Here is a 15960-nt window from a genome sequence, read left to right as displayed (position 1 = left end):
TGTACCTCCTAAACTAGTTTCTGTTAAAAGTTGGATTTCTCCTGGGTTAGTACTCTTAACAACTCTCACATCCTTGGAAAAGGCCCTATAAAGTACCAGTGTCTATTCCTTTACATAAAAGAATGCTGTGATTCCCACTTCTTTTTCCTCAGTTTTAATTATCTTGTATCTGTCTTCTCTTCCTACTTCCAGCCCTTTTGGACTGGTGACCTGGTAAGACTGCCTTCAGGCTTAGTGTTTGTTTCATCCCTACATGCTGCTCATGGCCTTGGTCCCCTGCACACCGGCCACCCCGAAGGGCACACTCTGCCACCCCTCAGTCCCAGATGGGCTTTCTGACCAGCCCCTCTGAGGAAGCACCTGCTTTCCTAGAATGGGAACTTGGTGATTTGTTACTGAATTTGTAGAGCCCACATGGTGTCTGGAACTTATTAGACTCTAATAATATTTGTTGGATTGAACTACACAGAGAAGCCCTGGAGGAAACTGCAAAGACCTTTATTCCTTCTTGTATCATGCTAGCTACCCAGGATTAGAATCATCAAGTTAGAGAGACTATGTCCTCTCCCCTCTGTGGATTAGGAGACAAAAGCTCACGAGTTTATTTTGGCAGCATACCAGCAGTGCAGGTTGGTGCTTTGTTCCAGCTGTGCTGGACAGAGTGGGCCTCAGGCAGCATGCACTAAATGACTATGTGTGTAACTAAAGCCTGTGCGCCCTAACGGCTTAACCTCACCAGGTTTCCAGTGCCTGGTACCTAGATGTCCCCTCTCCAATCTGCTGCTAAAATAAGGAAAGGGGGCAATGAAAGAGAGATATTGTTATCCACCCAATGCAGATTTGCTGTTGGATTTGTCTGCAGCTTGAACGGGCCGCTCAGAAACAGTCCAGTTGAATCACGCAGCAGGCAAGCCTAAGGAGCTCTGAATGGGGGGTAGAGTTCAAATGTTGTGGCCTCCTGTCACACTGGCCTCTCCAACTTTTAATAAAGAGAGCCTGAGATTTTCCATGGGTTGGAAAGCTGTTGTGATTCAATTCTTGGATTCTGGTGTTTACTCGACTTCAGCGAACAAGGCTGCTGCTCTGTTTGCAGCTGAATCTTTGAAGTAGAAGGTAGTGTCAGCTGGGAAACAGGGCTAATGAGCTTTAGGAAAGCCCACTAACATTAATCTTACTCCCTCACTCAATTTTCATTGTCAGTACTAGAAAGGATCAAAGACTTGTAAGAAATGCTTTTCATTCTAGGAATATGAGCTGAAATAGCAGGTTGTTGGTGCTAACACACACACCAAAGTAGTTACAAAGCAAGTCTGTTATGTTAGAAGACATGATATACTAGTAAGTGCTATACCGGTTTAAAGGGAAAAATAATTCTATCTCAATTTATGCCTAATCTAGTCTTAAGATTCTATTTCTCAGGGGCGGCAGCGGCTGGGGAAGCACGTAGGGGTGAGGGACAGGGATGAGGGGTGGGGGTGAGGGGCGGGGTGAGGGACAGGGGCCCCTCAATACAAATGAGCAAACCTAAAAAACACTACCTGTTTACCCCACAATCCCCTGAGAGCACGCGTGGGGGGGGGGGGTGTCAAGGGGCAGCGGCGGAAAAAAGAAGAAAAAAAAGATTCTACTTTTAATACTATAAACTTCCTTCTGAAAACTGCTTTCACTGTATCCCATAAATTTGGGGTTATTAAAAATCAACAGCCATTGGGTGAGAGGGCACTGGTTCAAGGGGGTGGAGGGGTTGAGCGAAAAAGGACAAAAAAAAACCCCACAAAAACTCATGGACAACAGTGTGGTGATTGCCAGGGGTTGGGGGAGGTGAGGAGGGCATAAGTACCATAAATGGTAATGGTTGAAGACTTGATGGGGGTTGGGGGGTGAACACACAATAGGAAATACAGAGATGTACTATAGGATTGGGCATGAGAAACTGAAACCTGTATAATTATGTTAACCAATGCCACCCCAATAAATTCAATTTAAAAAATAATTTTAAAACAAAACATGCTCATTTAAAACAAAAAAAGCAAAACTAAAAAGTTATTTACATGTTGCTTTATTTTCAAAAAATTTATTTGAGAAAATCAGTCATGAAATTTTGGACAATATTTCATATCTAAATCTGTTATAGTTATTAAAAATAATATAATGCTCAAACGAGTTTGCATTCCTTGAGCACTCACATTTATTTAAATGTTGAAAGCAGATGCCCCACAACCTCAACAAAAGAGAGAGGGACATGACCTTGTGATTAAAAAAACATGTTACAGATAATCTAGAAAGCAAATAATCCACATGTGGTTAATTGAGTTGATTGTTTTGAAGATGTTCAATTGCCTGCTGTTTATCAATATGATTTAACTACCAGGATATAGGATAGTGATATAAATAGTCCAAGTATATTTTTATGAGAAATGATGTCAGCTTTTTATTAATGATGAACTGTATACTTATGATCTGACTTTGCCATTAAAAATAATGTCCTCACTTTGAAAAAAATTGGGTTTTGTTTTCTTTTGTATATAATAGCAACTAAGCTTTCTCTTAGCTTTATAGGGGAATGGGTTAAACTAATGATGAGGGTCTATTTTAGGTATGCATAGTTCTAGACACTTGCACATTTTTTATTGTCCTTAGTTATGTAGTTTGATAGAAATAACTGTATGCATGTGGACGTGATTATCACTCACACTTCTTATTTTATAACTACATTGAATTTTACAAGGAAATAACCTGTCATTTTCTAAGTGACCCTTTAAAGACTTATGGCAAATAGCATTTTCAGTAGCTCACTCTGAATCCAATGGTCTGTGTACTGTTGTAGAATGCCCCTAGTCTTAGTCTCCATACCAGAGAGAGACAAAACAAGATCTGACACCTGTGAACCTTTTGTGTTCATACATTTTCCTTTCTTGTTTTTCTGCTTGTTGGTTTGTTTTTAATGATCGCCTCAAAACATATGTGCTTTCTAGAAAATCTGTCCTTAACAGTGTCTCCCAGCCTTATTATCTAAGTTTATTTTGATCCCTGGAGTATGACTGCTATTGATGGCTATTGCTGGATGGCTAAATATCTTTCAGATTTTAGATTCTCTGTGCTTTGGGACAGCAACTTAATATCATTACTAGCTGGCTGTTCTAAATGTAGCTACTAAAAACGGTCTAATTGTCCCTAAGGAACTAGGAACTAGTTCTTTTCTTAAATATAATATACAATGGAAGTATAGTTTTTCATAAAATTTATTTTTAGTTTTTTTATATAATGTGCCCACAGAGTATAAAATTTAGGTTCTCATAATCAAGACTAAATCATATGGGCTTATACACTCCTGTGCTATCTTTCTGAATATTTTTATTCAGTTCGGAAAGTAATACGTTCAAACTTGGTAGTTCATATATGGAGTAAAGTAATATTTTTCTCCCCTAGTTCTGCTATTCTCTGTATATCTAACTCAAATAAAAATTTGGTTTTAACTTACCTTAAAAAAGTACTCAAGGCCCTGGCCGGTTGGCTCAGCGGTAGAGCGTCGGCCTAGCATGCGGAGGACCCGGGTTTGATTCCCGGCCAGGGCACATAGGAGAAGCGCCCATTTGCTTCTCCACCCCTCCGCCGCGCCTTCCTCTCTGTCTCTCTCTTCCCCTCCCGCAGCCAAGGCTCCATTGGAGCAAAAGATGGCCCGGGCGCTGGGGATGGCTCTGTGGCCTCTGCCCCAGGCGCTAGAGTGGCTCTGGTTGCAATATGGTGACACCCAGGAGGGTCGCAACATGGCGACGCCCAGGATGGGCAGAGCATCGCCCCCTGGTGGGCAGAGCGTCGCCCCCTGGTGGGCGTGCCGGGTGGATCCCGGTCGGGCGCATGCGGGAGTCTGTCTGACTGTCTCTCCCTGTTTCCAGCTTCAGAAAAATGAAAAAAAAAAAAAGTACTCAAGACATAAATTCTTTAAAAAATTTTTACTGTTTTCTGTTACACAATATGTAAGGCATAATGTGTGTGTTTCCATATGTTATAACTCAGTAATATACACATTTGTGTATGGATAAAATATAATTAATTCTTTTTTATATATTTAAGTCTGGATGATGTTTTATTTATTTATTTTTAATAAATTTTTATTAATTTTAATGGGGTGGCATAAAAAAATCAGGGTACTTATATTCAAAGAAAACATGTCCAGGTTATTTTGTCATTCAATTCTGTTGCATACCCATCACCCAAAGTCAGATTGTCCTCCGTCACTTTCTATCTAGTTTTCTTTGTGCCCCTCCCCTTCTCCTCCCTTCCTTCCCCCTGCCCCCGTAACCACCACACTCTTGTCCATGTCTCTTAGTCTCATTTTTATGTCCCACCAATGTGTGGAATCCTGCAGTTCTTGTTTTTTTCTGATTTACTTATTTCACTCTGTATAATGTTATCAAAGTCCCACCATTTTGTTGTAAGTGATCCGATGTCATCATTTCTTATGGCTGAATAGTATACCATGGTGTATATGTGCTACATATTCTTTATCCAGTCTTCTTTTTTTTTTTTTTATGGTGATTAAAGCCTTTAAGCAAACTCTCGGCCAATACAGCAAGAATCCATAAAAGAGTAGTGTCCTTAACAAGTTCACCAAGTCCAAGTTGGCCCCAACACCATGCCAAGTCCCTGATAAATGCAACCCAACCCCAGTTCAGCCTGTTAGGAGCTGTCCCAAGGAGCAGGAGTCCAGAAAAAGTCCACATCCAGGAAAAGTCCGCATGGCACTGGAATTGTTGTCACCATTCTATACTTTGCAGCTCACGTCCAAGTCCCAATGACCGCTGCTTCTAGCTGGTAATGATTCAGGTAGACTGGAAAAGCCATCTGCAGCATGTGTGGAGATGGAGCTTCTGTTCTCCTCTGCCTGGAGAGGTGAGACCAGGTTGCTTTTCCCTGGAGCTCTGCGACTGTGGCTTGGTAAAGAGAACCTTGGGATACACTAAGCTGGGTGACAAAGGTAGATTCATAATAGAAGTTGGCAAAAGGGGGAAAGAGAGCTCTAAATTAGGAGTAGGTCCCGGCCTGAAATATGAGTGGGGCATTGAGGTAGGAGGAATAAAGGAAACACTATATATTAAACAAAGCAGCAGAAAATAGGACTATCAACATCACAACAGAGATCTTTGAGGGAATAATAACAAACCTGACTATTCAGACAAGACATAGTTAAGTGGCCCTTGTACAAATGAGATCAGTTTACCTGCCTCTTGGAAGAAATACCCTAGGCTCGTCCACAGTGTTGTAGATGGGGCCGATGGCCCTGGGCACCTTCAGCCTTCAGTGGCATACCCCAGCATTCTTGGCAAGGTTAGGTCATAGGTGGCTGGAGCAGGGCTGGAAGAGACTGAACCATCCCTTAGAGGAGCAAGGGGGAAGCCTACCTTCCAGTGTCCCTGTTTCCTCACAGCAGAGGCATGTAAATCTGGCAGGCTTTAGCTCAATGACCTTCCTTTCCACTATTGAAGCAGGACCCAGATGGCATCCTATGAGACCCCTTTGGGGCGTTGGAGCCTTTAAGGGCATATCCTAAAAGCTGGTAGTTCCCCTGATCTCTATTGGGCTTTTTCTGCCTCTTGGTATCTTAAAAGCCATGCTCAGAAGATCTTGCTGAGGGGTTTGAGGATCCCCATCCGCCTATATAAATCTTTTCCATATATCTGGGGCTATTTGGAAAAAGACAGAACAGTGTTATTAGCTGGATCAAATAAATAAGGTAGTAGTTTGCAGGAGAAAAAGATTTGGTGTCTCCTGTTCATCAGCATTCAAAAGAAATTTAAAATTTTTTTAAGTTAAAAGCATGGTATGGTAGACCCGTACAAGTTCCAGGATATGACTCCCCCCTTTTAAATTTTTTTAAATTGACCTTAAAATATTTGCTGGGTACACTTTAATAATACCTTGACTTTAAAGATTGTAAGAAATACACATAATTCGAAAGGTTTGACCAAATACAGTAAATGCTTTTGCTCCATATGCAGGAGCATTGTCAGTTTAACCAGTTTAGGAAATCCAATAATAGAACAATGCATACAGACAATGAGCTATAACATGCTTAGATAATTAATTCTTCAATTCTGGATCAGATTTCAATTATTTTTTTAAATTTTTTCTTGAATTTATTGGGGTGACATTGGTTAATAAAATCATACAAGATTCAAGTGCACAATTCTACAATACATCACCTGTGTCTTGCATTTTGTGTCCACCACCTCAAATTAGATCTCCCTCCATCACTGTCTGTCTCCCCTCAATTGCCATCCACCTCCACCCATCCACCTCCACCCACCCCCCCTTCCCTCCTGCAATCCCAGGTTTCAGTTCTTCACTTAATAAACATTCACGGATCAACTAAGTATATCAAATCACTACAGATGAGGCTGTGTGTTTTGTCTTTCATTTTAAAAAGAGGGAGCCAAACAAGCTTCCCTTCTGGTTAGAAGTATACACTTGGGCAATTTGATTGCACTTTCATTTTTTATTGACTTTCACCAAAGTAGAAAAATTTGAATAAACAAAATCATCAGGAACATGAGAGTATAAATTGAAGCAAAATATATTATCTGGCTAAATTTTTATTCTCTATCCTATATGGAAACAAGTATATAATCTGAACTATAACACATGTATACTTATGTATTTTGTAAATTGAGTCATATTTTATTTTTTATTTTTTTCTCTTTTTCATTTTTCTGAAGCTGGAAATAGGGAGAGACAGTCAGACAGACTCCCGCATGCGCCCGACCGGGATCCACCCGGCACGCCCACCAGGGGCGAGGCTCTGCCCACCAGGGGGCGATGCTCTGCCCATCCTGGGCGTCACCATGTTGTGACCAGAGCCACTCTAGCGCCTGAGGCAGAGGCCACAGAGCCATCCCCAGCACCCGGGCCATCTTTGCTCCAATGGAGCCTCGGCTGCAGGAGGGGAAGAGAGAGACAGAGAGGGAAAGTGCGGTGGAGGGGTGGAGAAGCAAATGGGTGCTTCTCCTGTGTGCCCTGGTCGGGAATCGAACCCAGGTCCTCCGCACGCTAGGCCGATGCTCTACCGCTGAGCCAACTGGCCAGGGCGAGTCATATTTTAAATAAAGGCATTTCACTACCTAACAAATTTTACTCAGAAATTCCTTCTGAAATGTGAAGAAATGGTCCATATCTTGGTGTTTTTCAGAATTCTGTCATTTGTATGCCCCTTCATAATTTTTGTTATATTTATATGCCAGTATTTACTTAATACTGTTTCTATAATCTTGTTCTCTTTTTAAAGGGAATATTAGTGTCACTTGCTATAAATGGAAATAATTCAGTTATAAATCTGCAGCCATTAAAATAAAGGATTTGCTTGTTTTAACCTAATACCATACCAGTGGTGATAGATACAGACATGCTGGGAAACACTGTCCTATATGATTGTAAATTCAGATTTTCATAAATTTAATTTTCTTAAACACAGTTCAGATGGAAAGTAGACCCAGTGAGGGCAGAACTTACTTCTGGTTTGTGTGCCCTTGTTTCCCCAGCACTTAGTACTTGGCCCGTAACAGCTATGCAGGAAGTGTGAAGGCTAAATGAACAAGAGATGTATATATTTGTGTAGTCATCTCCTAAAATTCTATTTAGTAATGATTACATAACAAAATAATACTCCAACTGTACATGAAAATACATTATGGCCATGTTGTACTCTCAAGTCTTCAGAAAACAGTAATATAATCAATCTTCAATGAGTACGTTTATAGATCAAGGAAGGTTACCGTATTGTAAATAAAAAATGGTGATGAGACAGTATAGGACTAGGCATTGTGATTGAAAAAGGTGATGAGAAAAAATAAGTAAGAAATAAAAGTTGAAATAGGTATATCTTAATGTCATGGGATCTGAGGTTATCCTGCAACTATACTCAGGCATGAAAAAAGGACTAAATTAAAAGCTACATATAGATGCAAGAGTTGCTTCCATGGAGAAGGCTCTGTCCCCTCAATAGTTACTTCCAGATCACCAATGTTAGGTATGCTAAACATACTCCTCACTGCCTTCTTCCAAAAACTCGCTTCTGACGCTTAAATCCCAGCCTATTTCCTTTTGTCCATGCACTTAAGAAATGACAATCAATTTTCTGCATCATTTGGATTAGAAAAAAAGATTGTATATAGCTGAATGAGCATAGCATTTTAGTCCTATTTATAATCGAGTGTTCATCGGTCAGGGAGGCCTTTGAAATACAGATAGGCTATTTCATAAAACCTGTGAGCCCTTAGAAAAGGGAAGCAATCTGCCTATGTCAGGAATCAACGGTCAGCTGTTTGGCCACTCACAATTATTTTGCCAGTGGGAACTGCTGACAGTAGGAACTGACTCTTCAGAAAAGGAGCCACAAAAGCAAAAGCATTCATAGTTCAGACATAATGTGAAAATGTTACAATAATATAAAATATCTACTTTTTGGCCCATTACCTAATTACCTAATTTAAGAGAATGGTTTGTGCCTTATTTTGGTTAAGGAACTCTGGGCTTATCAGTAGTAAGTTAATTTCTTGTAAAAAGTAATCTCCGTTTATTCAAAAAATTGTCTCTTTCAAAATTGAACGTAAGAATAAAGGACATTTAGAAAGAAAGAAAGAAATATGTACTTTCAAGAATTTGGAATTAGATGAGACTGGAATAAGAAGGAAGTAGATTCTGCTGAGCTGATGAGGACTGTCTGGGGGAAAGGACTCTAAAAAGCAGCTGGCTTTCCCTTTGACATGAGGGACATCTTCATCCCTGGTCACTGCAGCGGGAAATGTGATGCAGGTGTGGGCAGCATGTCAGAAATAGCTCTCCTACCTTGGCAAGTAGAGTCTTCAGTCACAGCCTAGGGTTGTGACAAGATGGGAGGGGGGTGCATGTGAATATTCTGCGCAGCAACAATGGTGTGGTGCCGTCAGATGGCTTAGCAGGGCCTGAGTCAGCCCCAAAGCACTCAGAAACCCAGAGGTATTGGAGAAGAAGGGGCCACTTGGAAGACGACTCTGGGAATTACTTTTTCCCTCTATGAGCAAAGGAAGAGGTTTGGATAGGGTTGGATGTTCCCGTCATGCAGCAAATAGACAAGAACAAAGAGCTCATAATACTTAGGAATAGTAATAAGTCACCGGAGAAAATATACTGCTCACAAAACTTAGGGGATATTTCCAAACTGAATATGAAGCAATGAAATATCCCCTAAGTTTTGTGAGCAGTATATATGAGACTCAAGATACATGGCTGTCTTTGTTTAGAGTATTTTGCCAATTTCAGCCTGTGGTTACTTGCAGACAGCTGTGAACTTATAGGTGACCTTTGTTAAATCCCATGTAATCGTTTTACCTCATTTTTTCATTTGTCTGATATGCTATCTACATGGAAGATATTTTTTGAGGGTTGAATGAGGTAATATATGTGAAACTCATTAAAAGTGACAAATGATATATCTTTCAGAAATATGAAGCACATTGATGCATGAATGCTATTGCCATATATTGATGATGAATGATGTATTAGGTTATAACAGGGTATGCTAATAGTTATAAAAAAAACCTAAAATGCCAGTGGCTTAAAGCAAAAAGGTCGATTTTTTGCTCATACTGTATGTCCGTTCCAAGTAGAGAAAGAATGTACCTCTATTATCCTCACTCAGGAGCTCCGGCAATCGTGAGAGCCCCTGAAAATTGCTGGTCATTGTAATAGGGAAAGAATACATGTGTACCACGCACTGTACCTTCAAGGTGTTGCTTAGCAGTGACACATGCCACTCCCTAATTAGCTTTAGGAAATCCCATGGCAATCCTAGCTTGTGTCCAGAAGAAGAGCTGGAGATATTTGGTGAGCAGCATTAATGACTACCACAGATGATTTCTTGCCATGTCCTACAGTTGGATGAATTTTGCAACAGAGAAACTGTCTAGATGTTTCTCTTGTTACTAATGCCACTGCATTCTTTCTGACTTTCCAATAACCAAGTAGACTTTCTTGACCTTATGTTTTCTCAGGTTTTAGGATTTGCTGGCAAGTAAAATGTTCATAGAATATTTTTGTTTCTTTGAGATAAAAGTAGTAATTGTATAACATCCTCTTTTTATTTATTTTTTGCCAAACAGACATTGATGAGTGCTCTGACGGCTTTGTTCAGTGTGACAGCCGTGCTAACTGCATCAACCTGCCCGGATGGTACCACTGTGAGTGCAGAGATGGCTACCATGACAATGGGATGTTTTCACCCAGTGGAGAATCATGTGAAGGTCAGTACCAGAGAAGACGTAGAGTTTAAGAACTCCTCTTGAACCTGAGTAATATATAGTAAGATATAAATAGTAGCCATCAACCTAATAATGTTTAAGTTGGTGATATTTGTTGTGTGTTTATACAGCAGAGATTGGAAACATGTTAAAATCTAACTTTTGCTTGCTAATTATAATTTATTTTTAGATAATTAAAATTTGTAACACTAAACCAATTCTCTGTGGATACTTGCAACCACTGAAGAATGTTGTAGAATGAATAAACCTATAAAGTCAGATAAATTTTTGAATGGCAGCTTGCAAAGATGTGACCCAAAATTTGAGTGCTAGAAGAAATAGATGAGGAAAGCAGGCTAGAGAGAAGGAGGGGGTAGAGGAAATACAATAATGATGTGTCCAAGTGTAATATACAAAATACATGGTACTCTACCCTGTAACATGTCACTTGCCTGGTAAAGTAGGAGGTGTTTAGTGAATGTCATGTGTTGAATACAGAAGATATGGTCCCTGCTTGAAAGAAGATTATAATCTAAAAGGAGTGGAAAATTCAACCAGATTATATTCATTCATTCACCATTACATTTTAATTATTTTCAGTGAATTGATAAGTCTGCTTCTCTATCTCCTGTGTTAAGGGGCACAGTTTTCAGACAGCAGGCAGGGTGAGCAGAACCCAGTGAATAATCGCCAGGGAAACCACCCACACTGAAAGGCTTTCCATCAAATGTTAGGCCCAGGAATGGAGAACAAAATAAACCTTAAAATTTTATTATCTTCTCCATTTGTATTTACATCTTCACAGAATAACAGCCTGAGAGAATAATGTGGCTAAAACGACAAAGCCAACGAAAGCCTTGGAGAATCAAACATAGCAGTACTTGTTATGTAAATGATATCTTTTATCCTTGTGTCTCAAATAGGTTTCTCCCAGGGAAAAGTGAAACAGACTTGGGTGACAGATGCCATGGCTCCCAGAGTGCTTTGCCAGCAGCTGCAGAGCTCTGGACCTTGAGTCGAGGGGCCATCTGGATTGTTACCTAGGAATGGGAATACTATTGCTTTACCACGGCTAAAACCTGACATTTGCAAATAAACACTTAACTGCGGTCTAGGGCTGCACACAGTACTTGTTAATGTTCCAGAGTGAATCCTTCCAGCATTGTAGAGAATGCCAAGAACCAGATTATGATAAAGACTTCTTTCTGTCTTTTAAGTTATACACAAAGGATGAATATAAACTGATTATAAATAACTCAAATCATACAGAAATATATATATATTAAAGCTGAAAATACATCTTTATTTCATCCTCCCCTTTCCCATCCTTACTTCTCCTCTAGGGGTGACCCATGTTTCATTTTGCTTGGTATAGCTGCACACCCTTTTCTGTGCTTCAGAACATGAATAGAAAAAGCACATAACTTTTGCTATCTTAATTTACATTTGTAAATGTGCTTATGGTCTTTTAAGTTTATGACCACAGGTCTCAAGAAGGCTGTTTAAGTTTATCTATTGATACATAACAAAATACCCCTCAAACTTAGTAGTTGAAAACAACAAAAATTATCTCACAACACCTTAGGTGTAAACATCTAGTTCATGGTTTCTCATGATGTTGCAGTTAAGTTGTTGGCCAGCCTGTGGTCTTACCTTGAAGACCTGTATGGGGTGGGCTTGGAGGGAATGGGAATCTATTTCCAAAGTTACTCCTTTGGCTATTGGAATGCCTTGTTTCCTTACCACATACCCCTTAGGGCCACCTCAAGGCATAGGAGCTGGCTTCCCCTACAGTCAGCAATTCAAGAGAACAAGTGCCCAAGATGGAAGCCACAGCCTTTTTATAACTTAATCTCAGATGTGACATTTTTTAACTTTTCTCATATTCTGTTTTTTAGAATGAGTCAATAAGCCCACATTCTAGAGGAGAAGACTTCCTAAGAGTCCAAATGTTGAATGCTGAGGATCATTGGGAGCCATCTTACAGGCTACCTACTACAAGGGCCATCAGCATTGTCCAGCATTCATATGTTATTTCTATAGGAACTTTCCCTTGCAACCATCTGATCCAGCCATTTCATACCTTCTCCATGCTCCTCAAATCTTAGATACCACTTCCTTTCTCTTCATTTTCTGTTGATGGCCATCTTCTCATTTAACTGAGAAGACAGAAATACCTTACGTCTGCACCAGGAGCAATACTGGCTAACCCTCATTTATGTCTGTCTGCTGCTTTTCCTCCCTCCAGTTTCACTGAATGAAGTTTCATTTCTCCTGTCAAAAACTAAACCCTCCATTGTACTTTGAATCTCATTCCCTCCCACCTATGTGGGACCTTTGCCCTTGTGCTATCCACTTGGTCTTCCACATCGTAAATACTCATTTCCTACTGCCTCATTCTCATTAGCATACAAGCAGCCTGGACTAGCGCCCATCTGAAAAACTAAAACAAAAACAAACAGAAAGTAACTGTCTTTGACATTACCTGTTTCATCACACATGTCCCCCATTTTCCTGCTCCCTTTTAGAGCAAAACTCTGAAACAATTTTCTGGCCTTGTCATCCCTGCTTTCTGGTTTCCAGTGACGTGGGAGTTCCACTGCTCCAATGACAGCTCCCCTTTTAAGATTTCTAACAATTATCTTGGCCAAACCCACTGGTCTGTTACCCTTCCTGTGGGATGACTCCACCATTTGGCCCAGTTGATCATTTCTTCCTCTTGAAACAACTTTGTTCACTCAGCTTTGAGGACACAACTCTTTCCTGGCTTTCTCATAAACCATCCCAGGGTCTCCTTTCACTCACCAGGGGCAGGTCAGATCCAAACCTTAATGATAGTTTACAAAGGCCTACAGGATACGGGCACTTGACTTTCTTTACACTTCTCCAATATACCAAACCGATTCCCTTCTCATGTGTTGTTCTTGTTGTCTGGAATGTTCTTCTCACAGATCTTTGAGTGCTTTCTTTTTAAATTTAATTTCATTTTTTTCTAAAATGGCTTCTCCTGGGCTCTCAGTTTAAAATAGCATGACTTACCCCTGACTCTATTCACTTAATGATTTCACTTTTCTTCATAGAAATTATAACTTCTCCTGAAATGTTTGTATGTATTAATTTGTCTCCTATATTATCTGCTATAGTGCATAAGCCTCAAGAGTCATAGAATGTGTTTGCTTGTCAGTCTTCAGTGTCTATAACTGTTCTCAGCACATAGAAGATGTTATTTTTATTTTTTCAAGAAAAAGGTTGAGATATAGGATTGATGATATTTCAATCAGAAGTGTGTTAGGAACATAATCTATGTTATAAATAGATATTTAGTATGATTTATAGTGGCTATGTTAGAAGTATATATATATATTTTTTGACTGGGTCAAAACATAATTAAGTACATTCACAAATATTCAGAAAATAATAAAGAAAACTAGTAGTTAAATAACATAATAAAAATGAAGATAAGGAAGTAAAATATTCTATGAGATTCTTATGTTTTTCAAGGAAATGCCGTAAACACAGAAATGGTGGAAATTTTTATTTTTAGGAAACACAGTTCTGGAATGATAACTCTTCTGTTATCTTCCAATAAAATTTATAATGATTATCACAAAAATATACTATTTTTTTAAAAGACAATGTACTCTGAAGGATTCTTTTCAAAGAACCCATCTATGTATATATATAAATACTGTATACATATTTTTAAAAAGACTAAAATGCTTCTTCTGAACACCTGTCCTTTCACAGCAGTTTCTGTGATTTGTAGAATTACAGCATTAGCATGTAGAAGGATGCTGTTTTAAGAGTATAATTATTTCTGAGCAGGTGCCATGCTTCTGCTCTGAACAACCACAGAGAAAGCATTTCAAAATGGACAAAGCCACGGCAGTGGATTTACAATTGCTATGAGGAGTAAGATTCATACTTGAAGACATCAATAAATAAGTGTACACTATCTCACTGCTTTTTAAGCTTCCGTTTTGTGTAATCTACAACATGCATGTTTATAAGCTACATTTGAACAAAGAGTATGCTGTTTAGCTCATCTGTTTATCTCAGAGGTGTAGTCATTTAATCCCCAGAGAGTATGCCAGAGTAATATTTTCCTTGTCCAAATCATCATCTCTACTGTGTCCCAAAATTTGTCTCTCTCTGAGAATAAAACCCAGTATTGTTTTTCACATAATAAAAAATTTTTCCATACCCACATTTTATTTTCTTGCTTTATTTTCTGAGTTATCTTTAAGCTTATTGAGATTTTTTAAACTGGTTAGACAAGATAAATGTTTATAGGGTAGCATCTTCAAATATGTTCAGTATTATGTTCAAGCTAAATACTGTAAATCCTTAGTGTAAAAAAAAAAAGACAAAATGAAATGAATCCAAGTCAACTCAACAAGGAGTTACTGACTGTAGGCATGGGTTCCTGGAGTGCTTTGCCGGGCCTCTGCTGCACACAAATATAAGGAAGGATGGTCCCTGCACTCGGCTTGTAGAAGCGATAAGATACAGAATAGAATGTGGTGAGTTTTTTTAAATAGAAGAGCAATCTACAAGGTTGAAAATGATAAATACTTGAGAAAAATAGAAATTCAGGGCTGTAAGGAAACAAAGAGAAAGTATTTCCTGTTTGGGATCAAAAAGGGCTAGCATTTGTTTTTAGACTTTAAGTATGATGCAGTTACTAACAAGTGAAGACAGGGAAAGGGTGCAAATAAAGGAAGTAGCCTTGCACATACCTTACAAAGAAGTGTGAACTGGAGTCTGAAGGACAAGTTTTGAGAAAGAACATGATGAAATTATATCTTTACTAAATTCATGTTTCACCTCAGTTTTTTTTTTCTTAACTTCAGACCCATCTATCTAATTACTTACTAGACAGCTTTACTTGGAAGCCCAGAGGACAGTGGAATTCATTGTTCCCAGCTAACTCATGTCTTCCTTCATCCCTGCTACCTATTTCTACTCCTCAGCAAAATCTTGCTCTTCTCTCTATAAATATCATCAACCACATTTTCCATGTCAGAAATCTGAACATCATTCAAGATCCCTCCCTCTCCCTAATCTTTGATGCCAATGAATCATTAAGTTGCTTTATTTTCATCATTTCTTTCTTAGAAGAGTCTTTATTGTTTCTTTCTATTCATCCCCACTGCTAACATTCTGTGAGGCATTATGCTTAAGAGCCTGACTGCTTGGATCCCCATCTGGGCTCTATATTCCTTTCTAACTGTGTGACCTTGAGCAAGTTAAGCAACATTTCTATACCTCAGTTACCTGCTCTATACAAAGGGGATAATTGTACCATCTACTGTTGTAGTGAGGATTAAATGAGTCATTAGTGAAAGTACTTAGAATATGGTAATACCAACCATTACATCAGTATTTGCTTTTATGATATGACCATCTCTTGCCTGGACTACTGAAAGATCCTATTGATTGATCTCCTGACTTCAAATTCTAATCAACTCAAACCCTTTTCCCAATATGAAGCCAAAGGAATCTTTCTAAAATGGGTATCTGATTATGGGTTTTTTGGAATTCTCTAAAATGACATTGGATTGTCTTTATGATAAAGTTTACATTCCTTAACAACCTTTACCAGGGCCCTGCGTACCTCTTTAGCTGCATGTATACGTACTCTGCTGTCTCTGGATGTTCAAGTCAAACCAAAATTTCTGTTCCTTCA

At 39.1% G+C, this 15960-nt stretch overlaps 1 protein-coding gene across 4 annotated transcripts in view; it reads left to right on the top strand.

Moving 5' to 3' along the window:
- Positions 1-15960, top strand: part of NELL2 (neural EGFL like 2) — a 513811-nt gene that overhangs the window by 482584 nt on the left and 15267 nt on the right. For all 4 annotated transcript variants that reach the window (XM_066258163.1, XM_066258164.1, XM_066258165.1 and 1 more), the window contains one exon: positions 10134-10274. In XM_066258163.1, coding sequence (XP_066114260.1) covers positions 10134-10274 — 141 coding nt within the window. The remainder of the gene's footprint in view (positions 1-10133; positions 10275-15960) is intronic.

Source organism: Saccopteryx bilineata, chromosome 2, assembly GCF_036850765.1.
Source record: "Saccopteryx bilineata isolate mSacBil1 chromosome 2, mSacBil1_pri_phased_curated, whole genome shotgun sequence".
Lineage (NCBI taxonomy): Eukaryota > Metazoa > Chordata > Mammalia > Chiroptera > Emballonuridae > Saccopteryx > Saccopteryx bilineata.
Note: the sequence above shows the minus strand (reverse complement) of the source record. Positions and strands in the feature narration are given on the sequence as shown.